We start from the raw sequence: 19,243 nt of genomic DNA, 5'->3' as shown, positions 1-19,243 counted from the left end.
TGGCCTTTAGAGTCCAGTGGGCAGCACAGGGCAGGGGTGCATCATCATCCTGGACAACCTTATTTTAAATTAGTACATTTTCATTAGCTGTTAATTGGTAGTGCCCGATGAGGGGCTGTTTAACCTCATTTTTGTTTCCTTTAATTTGAAGAATTGAGGAAGCTTTACTTGATCTAATTCCATGCTGTATCTGTCCTGAGCGTGTTTGATGAGGACAGTGTAGAGGGGGATTTCCTTTCAGTTTACAAGCATAGCGAGAGCTTTAGTTTCCATTTAAAAGGCAGAGAGCAAAGGTAACTTCTTTTTTAGGATGTGGAAGGTAGAGGAGAGTGTCCAAGAAAAAGTGTATGAAATGTGTCTAACCTGGTCAGGGGCCTTGTTAACCATTGTCAACAGTGAGGGGGAATCCTCCATTGAGGAAAAAGGAAAATGTATCAAAATCCCTCTTGTGGAATTTGCACTGTCAAAAAGAATGGAATTCAAATGAGATACAGCCTGTGAAAACTGTAGTTGATGTAGCAGTGAATATCAGTACACCTATACTGTATACTTTCGGATTTCTCAGCCCCTTAAGCGAAACCAGAAATTCAAGAAGGGAGAGTGGGGAGTTGGACCACAAGAGGTTGAAAGTAAGGTAGAAATTGGAAGCAACTTCAGTGAAAGAATCTGAAAGAGTGCCAGCATGGACATCAATGTTTGAGGAAAGGAACTGAGGGTGGGACATCAGATAGGACCGTAACAATAATGTTCCACAGACCTTACAAAAAATATAGATGCAGCTAGTATCTGTGATGTTAACAATGACATTTTTTTTGGAGGACGTGAGTGTGATGAGTCAATGAAAATGTTTGTTGATATGAGACGAGTCCATCCAGGCAGAGGAGAGTGATGGTCGATGAAAGCTAGATGAACTTTCATTCAAGGAAGAAGCCAGAAGCCTTCAGGCCACTCTGGCGCAGGTTGGAAGTCTAGAATGATAGGACATTGAGGAGATACATAGGGCCAAGAACAATTTGGTGGAGGACGTTAAAAGAGTCACAAATGTCAATGGAAAGACAGAAAAAGTGGGGCAGGAGAAATAAAGCCAAGATAGGAATAAATCCATGTTGTGGAGCAGAAACAGTCTTATAATATTGGACAGTTCTGATTGTGGTTTTTGGGCAGGAGGTAGAAGCAAGCTGTCTGAATCTGGGGACCAACAGGTTGTTTGACGTTTAATTCACAATCCAGTTGGAGATAGAGGAAATGTTTGTGCAAAAGATGAAAGATTTTTTTTGTTAAAATACCAAATGAAATGAAACAAAGGACAAAGATAGCTTTGTGATAGAGCGAATTGGTGTTAAGGGATACCAGTGTAAATGTGGAACTTGTGCTTACTCAACATACAAAGTGAACAAATGTATCATTTATATTATAAATAAGAATCAATAAATGTGAATTCTGAAAATATCTTTACTGACAATTGCTTGTTCCCGTATAGGTACTTCAGGAGGACCTGGAGCAAGAACAAGTACGTGTCAACTCTTTGACACATATGGTGGTGGTCGTTGATGAGAGCAATGGTGATAATGCCACTGCTGCTCTGGAGGAAGAGCTCCAGGTAAGAAATAAATATCCAGTGACTAAATAATTGTACTTCAGGAACCCAAATACAACATTATTAAATGGTATTTTTTCTTGTCCATGCATCTTTACCCACAAAGAAAACGTACTAAAACATGTTTTATAATGAAGATTTTTGTAAATTTGGTCTAATTTGCTTGTGAATGCTGTGAAGAATAGACCAGTAATTGGGAAACAAAATGGGGTGTACTTTACTGAATCATTGAGGCATAGCAACATTTCTCTAATCCCTTCCAAAGAAGAAGAGACGCTAATCAGAAGTTAAAACTACGGCGAGAAAATAAATAGTGGATGATTGTTGAAGCTTGGGTATTATATATTAAAGCAGACCAGTTAATGGAAAGAATGATGTTGTTGATGATGCTAGAAACAAGGAGAGTAGCTTAGATCAGAGTCAGATGAACTAACAGTGCTGAGTGAGGCTGTAGTAATGCTAACAGGAGATTTTGTAAATACAAGTTGTTCTGCTATAACGTGCGTTTCATTAACACAAATTCTCTACGACACGATTGACAATCTGGGACACTGTTTCTAAAGTGCAAAATTTTCAAGTGTGCATTAGTTATAATCTGATTCCAGCCCCATTAGTTGAAATGGTGCAGCTATTACATGATTTTCCTATAACATGGGATTGCATAAGAATGAAACTGCTGTATTATAGCAGAACTGACTGTAGTGTTCCAAAATCCTCAAATGTGTTAATAGACTGGAAGTTCTAGAAGGTTGCTGAGGATCACAGTGAGGGACATACAGGATTTAGGGCACTATGGAATGTTGACAGGAAGATTAGGTCTATATTCACACAAACATGAATTCCCAACTATTGATCCTTTGTGAATATTTTTACCATTCAAAGTGAACATGTTGATTTTCTCATAAGCAGTCATCTACAGGTCTGTCCAACTGTGCTGTTGTCAGTTGAAAGAACGTGGTGTTCGGTTTACCTATGAGTCGGATGGTAGCTGTGCAGAATTTGGAATTGAAACTTATGGTATATTCATACTGGTAGAACAAAGCTTGCAGCAATGATGTGTTGTGCATTAGGGTATTGTGAATTAAACTTGATTCAGATAAGCAAATACAGTGGTTTGCAGCCTGTTTCTTCATCAAGACATACTTGACACTTAAGAAAAGGTAAAAATAGTTGCAGCTACCAAGGATTCATTACTCAAGTCCAATAGGAGTCCCTATTTCTGACCCTGGTTAGGTTAAAAGTTACACAATTTTAAATTTCTTCTGTAGTGAAGGGTCCTGGACAGGAGCCTCCTGCAATGAATGTGTCCAGAAATTCATGAATGGAACAATGAGGAAAATTGTCGTACTGTCAGTGTGCTGTGAATAACTATCCAGTGCAGCAGGACACTTACAGTTCCTGACAGGTTGGTACAATGCCAACTGGGTGAGTGGAAACATGCCAGGTGAAGAAGGTGGGTTAGGGGCAGAGTTGCTGATGTGAGGTAAGTGAGTGAGTATTTTGAATAGCACTGGAGATTGGGCGATATTGAACTCCATTGTATCGGGCTTGACATTTGGAGGGGTATCAAGTCAGAGGGCATCTCAGGTCAGCCGGGGTGGAGGGTCCAGGTAGTCCAGTTGGCGGAGGTGGGGAGGGGAGGGATGCTTGGGGGTTGTGAGTCACTTTAGGTTGGGTGAGGCTGTTATATCCAGCAGGTGTGAGGGGGAGTTGTGGAGCAGTGTAGGTATTGAATTGGGCTGGTGTCCAACCATGCAAGAGAGGTGTTGGCTCCAACAGGTGCGATAATGTTGCCAGGTCCAAGGACTTATGCCAGATGGGGAGTTAGAACGAAGGAATGATTCAGGGCTTATTGAGCCAGCAGGGGGAGAGACAGATTGAAGTCTGGACAAGAATGAGGTCTATCAGTTCCTGGGTGGGGTGGGGCTGGAGCAGGGGCGAATCTAGCGAGTGGACAGGGGTGAATCTGGCGAGTGGACAGGGATCTTGTACCAGGTGTGGGGGATGGTGTTGGGTTGTGGGGAAGGATCAGGAGAGGTGCAAGGTCAGATTGATGGTTTGTGAGGAGGGTGAAGTTGAGTCGGGAATGTGGTGGTGGTGGTGATCGCTAGGGGTCTGGAGGCTGTCAGGTATTGGGGGGATTGTGTATTTGGAGCTGGTTGTCAGTAGTGAGTCAGTTCAGCTGGAGCCATGAGGGGCAGTGATTGATCCAAGCGGGCTGTAACCACAACAATGATGCCAGTAGCACTGGGGCCACACACATGCCTACTGATAGTGTGGGTACTGACTTCAAGATGCTCGCACCTGACATCAGGACCACTGTCTTCCTGTACCAGTGTGATGGTGGGCAATACACAGATATTCTAGCATTCCATTGTATGGTCATATACATAGGGCACCTTGTTGTCTGTTTTTGATCATCTCTTCTGACACTTTGGGGTAGCTTTTCAGGGCGGCCTTGGGTACCTTTGAAAACTTGTACACATGCTGATTTTTTTTGAAAAATCCGTTTATAATCACATTGATTCCCATCCAAACTTAAGCTGACGTTTACTGTCAAATCATTTTTTTTCTGCCTTGGATTTCACGAACTAAGGAACTAATTATCTTGTGACTCTTTAATATTACTATCAAATAAATTATAACTTTAAGATGATTTTGCTATTTCATAACTAATATCACCATCTTGCTTTTTGTAATACATGCAATGAAACATTTAGAATTTTTAAAAACATGACACACAGAATGTTATTATGTAATTGCCTACTTTATGAGAGCCATAATTTCATTTGTTAATAAACGTTTGTTTCTGGGTAGCGTGAGGACTGGGTCACTGTGTAAAAAAAGAAACATCTCATATGCTGTAACTTTCTGGGTCACTACATAGAATTACATATAATGTGCACACGTCTTTTTCCACCCTATCTCAACTAATCTTGTAGCATGCCATCCATAGAGCAGTGCATTTATGAGGATATACTCGTGGATTTAATTTGGCATTGAATTACTGATATTTATCGTTTTTAATATCCTGAAAATTGCTGCAAATATATCTTGTGTGTTGGAGTTCAGGGAATTGGCAGTGGTTCATCTATTTGGATATGGCTGATTTGGGAAGAAACTAGCTCATTAAACAAGCGAACTTCTTGACAGTGGATTTCATGACAAGCTTTATGCACGTTCCCTTTCAATATCAATATGATCAGTTGGGAGAAAATTACAGATACATTTTATAAGCTGATGAGTTACTTATTGGAGGCCTTGCCTATCTGCAGGATAACAAAGTCAACAGTTAGTCATATTCCCTGCAAAGTGAAAGCTCAATACATGTGCTTCAGGTCAGCAGATTTTTGTTGATTCTGACTGGGAAATGCAGAGATTCAGTAAGATCTTCCTCGTAGGCTGAGATAAAACAGAACATTTGAGCCTTTGACCTCCATGAAGAATCTTCCATTGACCTTCAAAGATGTTTACAGATGAAGTCAATTAATTTTGAGTGATTTATTTTGGTTTAAGAAAGCTCACTGAATCCTACCTTAGTGAAATTCCTGAGGTTACACTGCATTGGAGCTGTGTGCAAGAATATAAATATAAGAGACTAATTGTCGTGCAGAGCTTTTAATTCACATTTGTTACCTGTGTCACACATTCATCATTTCTAATAGCTGGGAATAAAAATGTTTGCCTAAAATAGCTTTTGAAATGGTTAAGTTTGAACTATCTATTCTTCACTGTAGAAAACGATTTGAGTAGGTCTCACTTGGACAGGTAGCTTTGTAATCAGTCCTCTAGTTCTTGTTTCAGTGGAAAACTACTCAATAGTACATGATTGCCAAATCTCATTAAAGAAAATCTTGAAAATGCTGCTATAATAATGCAAATGATTTCAGTACTTGAGGAAGTAACATTCACCTTTTTATGTTCCTTCAACGCATCAGCTTTATTATGCTGATGAGATAATTGCTATGTGTCAAAGTGAACTATCGCAGCAGTTTCAGATGGTTTGCCTTTGAAGATTTGAGTCTGACTGAATTTCTAATGTTGCAAAAGTGGAGGAGGTAATAAATTTTCTGACTTGATGTTAAATGTTTAATAGGTGAGTAGACTTATCGGTGTGGAATTCAGAGTCATAACAGGGCAGGAGATTATGCTGTGGGAGTGCACTGTCTCCAGCTACTTACAGCATGGTCCACACTGCAGCCCAGTCAGAGTAGGAAACTCAGACAGCATGGTCCACACGGCAGCCCAATTCTTAGGTGCAGCAAATTGAAAAGGTGAAGACTTAGAGAGCTAAGTGAGTTGGGAAGCTTGATCATCATGCCTGATAACATGATGAGGGTGAACAAATTCAGGAATAGAATAAAAGAGAAACACACCATTTTTATCTGTGGATGCTGTGGGTTTTGTTACAGCAACCCCCATGATGCAGGGAGCCATCTCCTCTATACAACGTGTCTAGCTGCATTGGGATGCAGAACAATGATGACAAAAGATGTAGCTACCTTTTGTCTACTGCAAGTTCTACTCTGTTCCCTTGGTTTTGTTACAATTCCTTGTGTAAGAGAAAGCTCAGCACTTTATTGATTGTGACTTGCCTACCAAAGCTGATTTAATTGGAAATGCCATTTAATAGTCAGGGCAACGAAAAGAAGTTGGGTGGCTTATGTTAATGAAAATAAAGCTCCAATTTATAGACATGCCAACTGAACAAGAAACATTAAAGTGGATACAGAGTGCACCTTCATGAAAGTTTGAATATCTATAGCATTGTTGGAGGCTAAAAGGTTGAATCTTTGTAATAAGACCATTTCAACTTGCTATTATGTCATGTAATACCTTTTTTAATGTCATAAAAGTTTTCTTTGATTGAAAGTACATTAGCAGCGTCTTGTGAATAAGTTTGGTGACTGACTATCTTGGTGAACAAACAGTAAATATAAAACATATATTCAATCAACCCAGATTTTACTCTGGTATCTGACTTGTCCAATATCACCAACCACTGGGATTGTAATGTGAACTTGAAGCAGCAAGTGTTAACATGATCAGGCATTTCTTAAAGGGGTTAGACAATAACAAATAAGCTGTGAGAATTAAGTTTTCCAAAAGATTCCATGTTCCTCAAACAAACTTTCTGGAACATTGTTAGCTGTTATCTTAAAGGAATATTTGTTTCTTTAAGTTAAGTTGAAAATTATATGGATAAAGACACCAAGTGGATAGATCTGAAAGCCAACACTAGGCTTGATGAGTTAAGGGTTCTTCTTTTTGTGTGATTTCAATAGCCACAGTTATTTTCACATAGTGAGGGCCTTCCTAGTTTAAAGAAATAAAGTGGCTTTATTTGAGTTACTAAACTCAATGAAAAAGGAACTTTTGGAATGTAAGTGGCAGAAAAAGCTGTGTTTATGGTATATTGAAATTTACACATTGGAGTTTATTGCAGTGATGGTGATGTGAATGGCCAACCTTCTAGAAAACAAATCTAGTGCATCAGACTTCAGTCATGCCTGAAATCATCATTGGTACAAATCTGGCATTGGCTATTTGAGCTGTTTTGTAAGTGCAGGTATCAGTAACTGCTGAAAAGTCTGCACTGTGTTGCACTTTCAGGCTTGCTTCCTGTCTTCATGTCATAGTCTGGACTGTTCTTGAGCTGTTAACATTCCTGAAGTTAATGTAAACATAAGAAAAAATGGTTAGGCATAGGCCATATTATTGAGCCAACTCCACCAGTCAGTAAGTTTGTATGAATTTCAAGGTGAACTTCAGTTTCCTGACCTATCCCCATATCCTTAGATCCCCTTTGTCTATTGATCTCACAATTGAACATTCTCACCAACTGAACATCCGCAGTCCACTGCAGTAGCGAATACCAAAGACATTCAGTCTTCTGAGTGAAGGCACATCTGCTCATCGCAGTTCTATATGCTCAATCCTTTATCTGAAACAATTTCCCCCGGATTCAGATCCTTGAACAAGTAGAAACAACCTCTCAGCATCTACCCATTTGAATGCTGTGAGAAAGTTATAGCTAAGAATAAGCTATCAATCAGACTCTAAACTGTAATGAACTTTATGCCCATTCTATTCAATCTCTCCCCATATTGCAGCCCAACTTTCTAACTGTCAGTCCAGTGAACTTTATTGCTCCCTTTGAAAACAAGTATATCCTTCTTCAGGCAATGGGGCCAGAGTGGTGTACACTGCTATAGTTGTGGCCTTGCGAACCATGCATAATTGCAGCAAGTCTTCCTTCAGCTTTATAGTACAACGTATAGTGCAAGAAAAAGCTGTCATAAATTTGTCCTCCTGATTTGCTTGTTGCACCTATTGAGTAATTACCTGTAAAGACCAAAATATACGAGTCTCTTTTAAAAAATATTCTGCTTTTTGATTCCTCTTGCCAAAGTCTATGACCTAATATTATAATCGATATGCCAGTTTAATGCCTGCTGACTTTTCAGTTGCCGATATCCCAGTGCGGCCTTTGTGTCCTCCTCACAGCTTATTTTCTCATGCATTGTCAGAAAAGTTGTACAGATTGTAACAAAACAGAAAAGCTCAGCAGGTCTGGCAGCATCCGTGGAGAGAAATCAGTTAAATTTGCGCCTCTAGTCACTCTCCTTCAGAACTGATGGTAATTTAGGAAAAGGTTTAAATTTATCCAGAAGGTAACTTGGGGGCACAGGTGGGTGAGTGGAAAAGTAAACGATAGGTAGAGATAGAGCCAAAGAGAGAGAAAAAACAGTTAGATAGTCAAAGGAGTAGGTGAAGGTCAGCCTGGGAGGAGGAATAGCTGTTAGTGAGCTGTCGGGTCCAGACCAATAAAATAAACAGCGTGTGATGTCTTGGGATTTTGTTTTAAATTGCACCAATAGAAGCAGCATGAATGGATAGGGTCAGGCTCCCACAGATCTGGGGTTTTAGTTTAGATTTTAGCAGTTGCTACGTTTTTGAAGTTTGTTATTGGAAGCTATGGCAAAAGAATGTTTTCTTGGTGTTCTTTCCTCCTGGCCTGAAGAAATACCACTGGTTCACTGAATTTGCCTTTGCCAAGGCTGTGTTTGAGAGATGTTACTATATTGGAAGAGTTGCTGTTTCGTAGTTAAATAATCTATTCTTCAGTTAAATTGTCTAACAGAGTTAAGTTATACCAATTCCTCTTTCTTTTGTTTGAATTTTAACTGTCGGGTAAAAATAAAGTTGTTTTGCTTAAAGTCGAGCTGTGTAACCAAATGAATTACCCGTGGAACACAGCAATTTACACTTGCCTTTGAATAAAATAGAAATTAGGATCGAGGCAATCTCCTTGGTATATGTGAAGGGGGTTTGGCATGGTCCATAAAACAGCATTATTTTGAAACCTCTTTACAAGCAAAGGTTTTGTTTGAAAATCAGAGAGCTCTCGTGGAAGTACCTGCATTTCTGCAGAGAATTGCTTAATGTAGCAATATCTATATGCATGAACTAAACTTAAGAAAATGAGCATTGTCATATTTAATTCCAGATTCAACCTGCTTTGATTCAGAACAGTGTCAAGAATCAATGCAAAAAGGCAATGACACGATAATGTTCTTGCTGTATTGAGTCCACTATAGCCAGTACCTAACAATTTGTATAACAAACCAGCTTTGAAAAATCAAAACAAAAACAGAAATTGCAGGAGAAGCTCAGCAATTCTGGCTTGCTTTGTGAAGAGAAAAGAGGGTTAATGTTTCAGGTCTGGTGAGCCTTCTTCAGGATTGATAAACCACTCCGAACTGAAGAACACTTCACAGATCTCCAGCATCCGCAGTTCTTTGTTTTATGTTATAAAAAAAAAGCTTAGTTTTGATGGTTTGGTTATCAGGGGCAGTGATAATATTTACCGTCTAAATGACAACATAGTTTTCGCAGTGATGCAAAATAGCTGATTACAAATTGGCTGCAGATTCTTTAAAATAAAGAAAATACTGTTGGAGTACAAAACAGGCTGTGAAGTCCTGCTGAGTCATTCCTCCTCATCTCCTACTGCCCAACATCAATGTAGCAATCATTTATTGAATTCAATCCTGAGAATGCTTTGATGGGGTTTTTCTTTACAGAAAAGACAACCACTTCAGTCTAAGTAGACTCTGTGTTCTCTTTAACAAACAGAAAGATATATTCCAGAAAGTAATCACAGTAACCATTTGCAACTGTTCCAATAATAGCCATTGCTACAAGTTCCCAAGAGATTTATGTAATGTTGAAATTCTCAAGATCTGCAAAAGGGTAGATGTTCAAGTCTGTCACAGTGCCTTCAAGGAGACTTTTTTTTAGTATCATCCTGAATTCATTACAATAGGCAGTTCCATACATGTTAATTAAGCCTGAATTTTAATAAAGCCAATCTCTACTGAGTCCACAGGTACTGAGACATGTCATATTTTGCAGTGATGGCCAAGTGTCAGCCCAATTAACAGCTGCAGATCACATAGTGAATTAATGAAGTGATCACAGAGGAAACTTTCAGGTGGCCTAATTCAAATTCTTCAAGATGTTTTCTTCAAGCACATTATTTAAAATAGGCAAAAGTGAGGACTACAGATGCTGGAGATTAGAGTCGAGAGTGTGGTGTTGGAAAAGCACAGCATGTGGGGCAGCATCCGAGGAGCAGGAGAGTCGACATTTCAGGCAAAAGCCCTTCATCAGGGTAAAAGCCCTTCATTCTTTAAAATGTTGAACAATTACAGTATTAGATGCCACCATGCAGATATGGGGATAGGGTAGAAATGGAATTGAAAAAGGTCATCCTTATTTTATTAAATAGCAGAACAAATTTGAGAGCCCGTATGTTTTACTCCTATTCCAAGTTCTTATGACCCATGGAAGTCAGAATCCAGAATTGAAGTCTGGTTGAATGGACAATAGTGTTATGAAATAGGCTACTAAGGAAAAGCACAGGTGGACAAAGTTAAGAAAGTGATACTCACATTTGTTTCTCGAGACAGAGAATTGAGAGATGTGCTGGGAAAATGGTTGTGTGTGTTTGCTCTAACCAAAGTCATTTGACTTACTGATATTTCTTGTTCTTAAAGTCTTGTAAATTCTATCAGGTTTTCAGAATAATGCAGGGCATTGTTTAGTCAGATTTGGTCTTTTTCATATTGGAGGTGACTGACAATGTAAAAGCTGAGGCTGTAGTTATCTCATATTGACTCAATTTCCCTATCAGTTTAGTACGCAGGTTTTAGATTTGTTATGAACTGCTAAGCAGAAGACTTCCTTGTTTATGATGTTCACTCATCTGTAAAATAATTTACATACCTTCAGTGCACACCAGATCATCCTTTGCACTAAATGCAAAATTCCAATTTCTCCTTCAATATGCCTTTCAATTAATGCTCACTGAAGAATGTGACGAATAATTCAACCAAAATAATTAGGAAAATATTCATGCACTGATTGCTTAAAACATTTAAAAGGCGTACATTGTCAATTTAACTGGCTTTTCTTTTTAATTCCATGCTACAGACAAAACTACTTTGTTATTACAGCAATATTTAATGATTAGTCAAACTATGTTTCCCCTTTCATTTATTTTGTTAAAAGCTGTGTATTCATGAAACCTTTGAAGTCTTATTCCTGCTGGATGTTTCCAGAAAGTGGGACAGGAGAAGAAATCTGCTGATAATATCTCTGCGGAGTTTCCATTTCTTTTCCTGTGAACAAATCAAATGTCTGCAACTTCCTAATGCTGTGCCAACATTCCCCTCAGTACTGATATGGGTTTCCTTAAAAAGACAACTTGATGGAGATCAAAAAAAAAGCTGATTTGGGAACATGGTTTGCCTTCTTTTCATGTCAGGTTTTAGAATGTGGCTCTAGTAGTAGATGTTTGTTATGACTCAGTGCAATATTAAATGGTGATATTCTGACTTTAATGCCACTGAGTTGATATTCAACATGGGAAACAATAAAGATCAGTTTGGTTTTCAATGCATCCATTTGCTAATGGTTCAGTAACTGATAGTTAACAGAGCAGCTTTGCTATTGAGTGCAAACGCCATGAAGGAAGTGAATAACTTTCATCTTTTTCCACTTGAGCGGAGCTCATCAATGACCTGTTATAGAACCTGCATGAAATTTATCTTCCATTTAAATCAAATGGCAAAGATGAAAATTGACTTCAAAAAGTCATCTGCAAGTAGGAAAAGCACACAGTTAAGATGGAGAGAAAACAGAGTTAATGATTGAATGGTAACCATTCTGAGAGTTGAGTTCAGAAGAAGGGTCACTGAACTCGAAACGTTAACTTTGCTTTCTCTCCACAGATGCTGCCAGACCTGATGAGTTTCTCCAGCAATTTCTGTTTCTTTTTCAGATTTCCAGCATCTGCAGTTCTTTGTTTTATTGTACATGATTGAGATGTTTCAGTGACCATATCATTCCCTTATTCTTTTGAAGATTGACGAAAACTATGATTCAGCTGCATCAATGTATCAATATAGGTTGTTCGCAGTACTCCACACATGAGGCCATCTTTCAAATTTGAGACCGGTCAGTGAATTTATTTTCACACATGCCAACATACACGGTTATCCAAAAATGAGAAAAAAAATCAAACAATTCCAGACTCGCCCTGAATTTAGGTCTCTGCCTCGAGCCAACACATTAAGGTGATTTGAGTTAAGATTTTATTATTGTTTGACATTCGCAGAATTTGGGAATAACCATTTACAGATCGGCTTGATTTCCTTGGAAAACCTGAGATCCTGAAACCTGGCCAATGACACATCAAAATATGTAATTCAATTGAGAGTTCACTGTGACAAGATTGTTTTTGTAATTTTGGGCTGTCCGATATCCCATTATGTATAATGTACAAAATGTACAAAAGCACGTTTTTGTTACAGCTCCGAATTGGAAATTTCTGAAAACATTCCTGAGTATTGATGATGTGAGCTTTTTTACTGAAGGAGGCTGAGTAAATTGAGGAATTTTTGCAGTCTGTTCTCCAGCATCATGAAGCCTTTTGTTTTATTATGGCTTTGAAGCAAGATTAATTCAATCTGAAAGGATTGATTTTGATTTTCATATCTTCAAAAGGTAATGCATACTATGTATAACATAGCCTAATGTATACATGTACAAGAACTAAATTGCATAATTAATTGAGCGATAAGTAGCTCTGAATCTGATTTAATGGCTGGAAGAAGCCCTTCTATTGCAACAGTGCATATTGTGAACCAGGAAATGCTGAATGCGATAACCTTGGCCCACACTAATTTTGTTGTCTTTTGATGAAGACTAGAAAGATGAAAGCACCTTTCACCACCTTGGGAACTTGTTCCTAAATGACTGTTGTTGACAGGTCAGGTGCTGTGATGAATTAACAATTGGGGTCTCTACCTTTGAGTTTCACTCTCTTAGATTCCAAGAAGCCAGTTGATAAAGGAGAATATTGGAGCCAATATTTAGATAAGCTGTCATTTATTTACAGTGTAAATGTTGCAAGAATGTGTCTCCCATCTTAACTGCATTCAGATTTCAGTGAGTGCCTCTTTTTGTATTCAATTAAAGCCCTAATTAATGCCTTCCACTTCCATATAATTGGACAACTCTTATACAATGAATATCCTCTGGTAAAGGGCCATACAGTGTCCTTAATATGGACCCCATCACAAACCTGAGTGATAGCCATTTTAACACAATAATTAGAAAATGCTAGTTAGATTAGCTTCTCTACAGTGTGGAAACAGGCCCTTTGTCCAAATGCATCCAACCGACCCTCCAAAGAGTAACCCACCCAGATCCATTTCCCTCTGACTGATGAATCTAACACTATGGGCAAGTTAGCATGGCCAATTCACCTGACCTGCACATCTTTGGACTGTGGGAGGAAACCCACGCAGACACGGGGAGAATGTGCAAACGTCACACAGATAGTCGCCTGATGCTGGAATCGAACCCGGGTCCCTGGCACTGTGAGGCAGCAGTATTGACCACTGAGTCACTCTGCCATCCCGGCAGGTGCCAATTGTCCCCAGCAGTTGTCCAAGTGACTCTATAGACAACACAAAATTCTTGTGAATAGATTGCTGAAATACTTTGCAAATACCCAAAACATATACACACTGATTCGCTTTTACAGTGAAATTCAAATTCATTAATGAAGATCTCAAAGGGAGTGTTGTACAGTAAAATACCTAACCTTCCCTCCTCATTATAAAATCAAGTTTAATGATTTTCTATGTCCTGTTGAGAATCCTGGAACTGGAGTGCACATCTCTGATAAAGGTCATGCTTTAGTCATACCCTGATAACATTGAGTTTCTTGTTGGAGAGTTGCAAAGGCATGAGGTTGAAAGTGTCACATAAAAATCTTTAAAACTATGCAAATTAGTTTCCTCTGAATCCTGTGCCATTCTGCAATCATATAAGATCACAGCCTGCATGACACATTCCCTGTACGAATGAGATGCAATCTGTTCCGTTGAATGATGAAAGTTAGATATTCAGTCCATGATGATTCATAGCTAATTGGATTAAGGTATGTTGATTCATTTGAGTTCGTCAGAGATTTCAGACAGGAGTAGCTAATGCTTTGCTCCAAAATTAACAATAAGGGAAGAAAATAAAGATCCATGTTCAGTGCCAGTCAGATCTTCCTTTAAAAAAGAGCTATGAGAATAAATAATTAAGGTAGGTTGATTGCTGATTGGAAAAGAAAAAAATAAATATTGTGTCAGTTACTTAGAATAACAAATTGTTATTCCTATTTTTCACTTACAATTCAGAGTATAGGAAATATTGAAAAACAACTTGAATTTTGTGCATGAATTTTGCTATTTTCATTCAGTAATTTGTATTCTGCAAAATTAAACCACTTCTGGGATATTCATCAACCTTACCTTACTGTATTTTTCATCAGTTCTGCCTCTTATAAATTTGGAGGAATGCACAAGGGTACATGTGCGAATTTGCAGTGTGCAGATTGTATCAAGGAGGAGTATTTCTCCATCTCTAAGACTATGCAGTCACACAAGTTAACATCAAGTGTTTAAGTCTTGTTGGAATTTCTTTTCTAATGTATACTCCAGGTCGTCCATTGGTGAAGGAAGAATCCAAGGGCAGTCTTTACTTGAGATAGATTTATCCACAGAATGAAACATTTAAGACATATATCTCTTGACTCCACTTCACTTCACGATATAGGTTGTCCTTTTATAACATGCATTTCGTCAATGCAATTTGGCTGTAAAATGACGGTGAATTGGGGAATGATTTTTTTAAAATGTGAACTCCTATTTCCATACCCATTGACCTTAGGCCTGCTCGAAGTGTTTACTTCAGGTGAAGCAAAAGAGGTTGGATGATCGGGAATTTTTTTCTGACCTTATTGTTGAAGTTGGCGATGATGGTTTTAGAAATGATTGCAGGAGAAAAAATTTAGATTTCAAGATTTTCCTCATTCTGGACAATGCACCGAGCCATCCTCCCAGCATTGCTGAGCTTTCTGAAAACATCAAAGTGCGATTTCTACATCTGAACACAATCTCTCGCAGTCAATCCAGGGACCAGGATTCAATAGCAGATTTTAAAGTTTGTTATTTAAGGCGCACATTCAGGAAGCTAATTGCAGCTACTGAGGGGGATAATAAGGACAGTCTCCTTCAGTTTGGAAGAGCTTTAACATTAAGCATGTTATTGACATCATTGTGGTGGCCTGGGGTGATGTCAGTAAGGACTGCTTGCATTCAGTTTGGTGGAAGCTGCTCTGAGATTTTCTTCATGATTTTAAAGGCATTGAACCGTCAGAGGAGCTTCCAGCAATCAAAGAACATTGTGTCATTCTTGCAAAGCAAGTTGGATTTGAACAAGTGGAGGCTGAGGATGTCGAGGATCTGCTTGAGCCCCATTGCGAAGACCTCTCCACAGCTGATCTACAACAACTTGTTGCTGCGGGGGAAACTGAAGCTGGAGATGAAGACGATGAAATCCAGGATGCAGCATCACGAGAGCTTTCTACCTCTCTTTTGTCTTCTGTCCTGAGGTGGGTTGAGAAGCAATTGCAGCTCTTAGAAGACAATGACCACAATGCAGAACATAGCAGGCTAGCAGTTCATGGCATAAAGTCTTACGTAGCATCCTATGATCAACTTCTTCATGTAAGAAAGATAGCAAAGCAGTAAAATCAAGATACCTTTTTTAAGCCAACCCCCAAGAAACATCTGAGGACAATGAACCACAGTGATCCACTTCCGGACTAAATATTTTCTTTTGTCTTAACCTTGCACCCAGGGCTGCACCTGAAAGTAATGTCTATGCTGCTGATGATCCTCAGCTCCTGTTTTAATACATATCTCAACTGCAACTCAGCAAACTCTGAAACCCCTTATAGTGTTAAATTTACTATATTATTTCATTAATGTGTATGATTTTAACATTTACTTAGACTGTGCTGTAGTTTATGTTAGACTAACTATTATTTTTGTTTCAATATTTACTGTTATTTTTGGTGGTTTACCCTAACCCTGTTTTTTTTCCCATTGACCCATTATTTGTATTGCATGAGGTCACATGAAAACTCAATTACCATGTTATAGCAGAACAAACTCTGTATACTTGCTCAAGTAACTGGCCAATCAATGCCATCCTGTATATGCTTACATTGACTTGATAGGGTTAACATCTAGTGGCTCCTAGGGTAGAGTGGTAGTGTCCATACCTTTGAGCCAAAAGGCCTGGGTTAAAGCTTTATTTGTTCCAGTGGTGTCCCACAACATATCTGAACAGGTTGTTTTTTAAAAAAAATCATCTGGAGAGAGTGTGTAGTGCAGTGATAGTGTCCCCACCTCTAGGTCTGGGTTCAAGTCCCACCTGCTTCAGATGTGTGTCACAAGTATTTCCTGAACCGGTTTATTAAAAAATATCTACATGTGGGATCAACTTATAGGAAGCACTGACAATACTGAACCAGAGAGAAGTCCCACACGGAAAAGAAAAATTTCAACATCACACTTCATGGATAAAAATCAGAAATGTATTCTGGACGATCTTTGTATGGTGTGTGTTCACACCTATCCCCGCCCAGTAACTCTATAATGGCAGCTCTATAATGGTTCTTTGTGCTGTTCTGTATAGTCATTACCAATCTCACCACCCCCACTGTCATTGAAAGCTACAGCCAAGAGCTTCTGGTTGACATGTTCACATCTGATCCTTGATTGTCTATTTTATTCCAGATCAGCACACTGCCTGATTGTCTGTTGCCCAAGTCCCTTTGATATATTTTGTATTATTTAGTTTTTCCAATGTAATGTGCATGATTAGCAAAAGCAGTGTATCTCCAGAAGGTTTGAAGTTCTTATATGTCACTTGGTGCCATTTCACTGTAAGCTAGTCTTGCATTTGACAGCGAGTGCTAACACACCTATGCAAGTGTCGGTTGTTGGTATGAAAAGCTGACAGTTTGTAAGTACTGGGTCACTGTGGAGAGCAATTTTCCATATTCCCACTGGCTGCTGAGTGCTAAACATTAGACAGGTGATTGTGCGCAAATTCCGTAGAGTACAGAGAGGACTGCAAGGTATTCTAAGGTGACCTTCGGAAGGAATGGATTGTGTTGAATTGTCCTGATTTTGATCAGGAAATCTTGATTAAAGCAGCATGATTTAGTAATTGATGAGAGTCCGTGAAGTACTGACATTGGCATGTATGTGTTCCAGGAATTGAACCTGGAGAATTCTTCATTTGTATAGCTTACTCCCATAACAGACAATGCTGTGTAATCCACAAAGACTACAGAAGGCTACAAAATGCTGGAAATATGGAGATCTAGTTACATCTATAGGGAGGGAAATAAAATTAATATACAGGGCTTTTCTGAGAGCTTTGGGACACCAATCGGAACCAAATGTGTTTCTGAGCGCACATTTGCCAGTTAGCAGGCTGGTGGTGGTATTTTTCTGAGGTTTACCATTCTAATCAGCTACCTCTGAGCTCCTGTCCATGTACCTGATAGTCATTCCACAGAATTGTTATTTAAGGAGCATGGGGTTGGGGGTGTGGCACTCTGCCTCAGGTTATGTACTGGCAAGCATTCATTGGCCCCAAATCTGGCTTGTAATTATGCATGCTGTTTCACATCAAGTAGCTGATGTCCATGTCAGGCCACCCTGGGGAAACTTCTTTTTCATCAACCTGAGTCAATATCTTGATTTGTATATACCTGCGCTTTCCATTATTTATTATTTGCAGATGTGTATTAGTGTCTCAAATACAGCTTGTACTCTAAAATACTTAAGACTTTGACTTTTCAAAGCTGTTGTAATATCATGTAAGTACTGATGAGGCATTCACATTATTGTCCACTTTATGGTGTTATTTCATTTGCTAAAGAGGAACCTTTGTTCAGCAAAATTAAAAAAAAAAAACAGCCTGAAAATGTAAATATATGAAATGTAAATTTTGAGTTGGTTTCTTAACAACATTTTTATGATGGATTATCAATATTTGATTAGTAAAACATTCCCAGAGAATTAGAGTCGTGAGCAATGAAGTTCCATTTTGTTCTTTTAAAAAAAAACAATCTCGAAGAATGGAGAATTGTTAACAACTAAAGGAAACAATAGTGTTTAGCCAAAGCTCCTCATGATCTTTGCTTTTCCCTTTGTGATTACACTGTACATCAAACTGCTGTAATCCTTCTAGGACCTGTTCAGTGCTTCAAAAACAATTGTATCACTAACAAAGTTATAATATTTCTCTATTTTTCTTAGTTTATAAACCAGAGCAAAGATCTGCCATTCTACCCAAGATCAGGGTGTATGCATATTCGACCAGTTTCTTATAGTAGTTGGGGACTGGGAGTAGGTGGGTAATTTGGTGCCAGAACATCTTTGAGATCCCCACTGATGACCTGAGAAGTGCCAGTGAAAGATATCTCTGGTTGGTGTCAGTTCTCCTTTTCACTGATTAAGGTTATTAAAGGATTGGACACTCTGGAGGCAGGAAACATGTTTCCGCTGATGGGTGAGTGCCGAACCAGAGGACACAGCTTAAAAATACGGGGTAGACCATTTAGGACAGAGATGAGGAGAAACTTGTTCACCCAAAGAGTGGTGACTGTGTGGAATGCTCTGCCCCAGAGGGCAGTAGAGGCCCAGTCTCTGGATTCATTTAAGAAAGATTTGGATAGATATCTCAAGGATTGTGGAATCCAGGGTTATGGAGATAAGGCAGGAACAGGATACTGATTAAGGATGATCAGCCATGATCATATTGAATGGTGGTGCAGGCTCGAAGGGCAGAATGGCCTACTCCTGCACCTGTCTATTGTCTGTTGTCACTGGCATGGTTGGAAAACATGAGTTGTAGTCACACAACTCCTTTAGAGGAATTCTTTTCAAATGATTCACTAAATTAAATTAAAAGTCTGTCTTTCTTCATTTTCAAGGTTCATCCCTCAATTCTAGCCCAAATGCCAGAACCCTACCCCTTCCATCACCACATATTGTGGCTGATTTAGAATCATGGAGTCACACAACATAGAAACAGACCCTCCAGTTCAACTCGTCTATGCTGACCAGGTTTCTTAAACTGGACCTGTCTCATTTGCCTATGTTTGGCCGATATCCCGCGAATTCTTTCCTATTCATGTGTCTGTGCAAAGTCTTT

General features: G+C 38.9%; 1 protein-coding gene across 11 annotated transcripts in view; it reads left to right on the top strand.

Moving 5' to 3' along the window:
- dmd (dystrophin) overlaps positions 1-19,243 on the top strand; it is a 2,003,576-nt gene that overhangs the window by 796,349 nt on the left and 1,187,984 nt on the right. For all 11 annotated transcript variants that reach the window (XM_087992890.1, XM_087992895.1, XM_087992900.1 and 8 more), the window contains one exon: positions 1,481-1,600. In XM_087992890.1, the coding sequence (XP_087849016.1) occupies positions 1,481-1,600 (120 nt within the window). The remainder of the gene's footprint in view (positions 1-1,480; positions 1,601-19,243) is intronic.

Source organism: Chiloscyllium plagiosum, unplaced genomic scaffold, assembly GCF_037043375.1.
Source record: "Chiloscyllium plagiosum isolate Xiang-an unplaced genomic scaffold, Cpla_swu_hap1 HiC_scaffold_12, whole genome shotgun sequence".
In the NCBI taxonomy this organism is placed as follows: domain Eukaryota; kingdom Metazoa; phylum Chordata; class Chondrichthyes; order Orectolobiformes; family Hemiscylliidae; genus Chiloscyllium; species Chiloscyllium plagiosum.
Note: the sequence above shows the minus strand (reverse complement) of the source record. Positions and strands in the feature narration are given on the sequence as shown.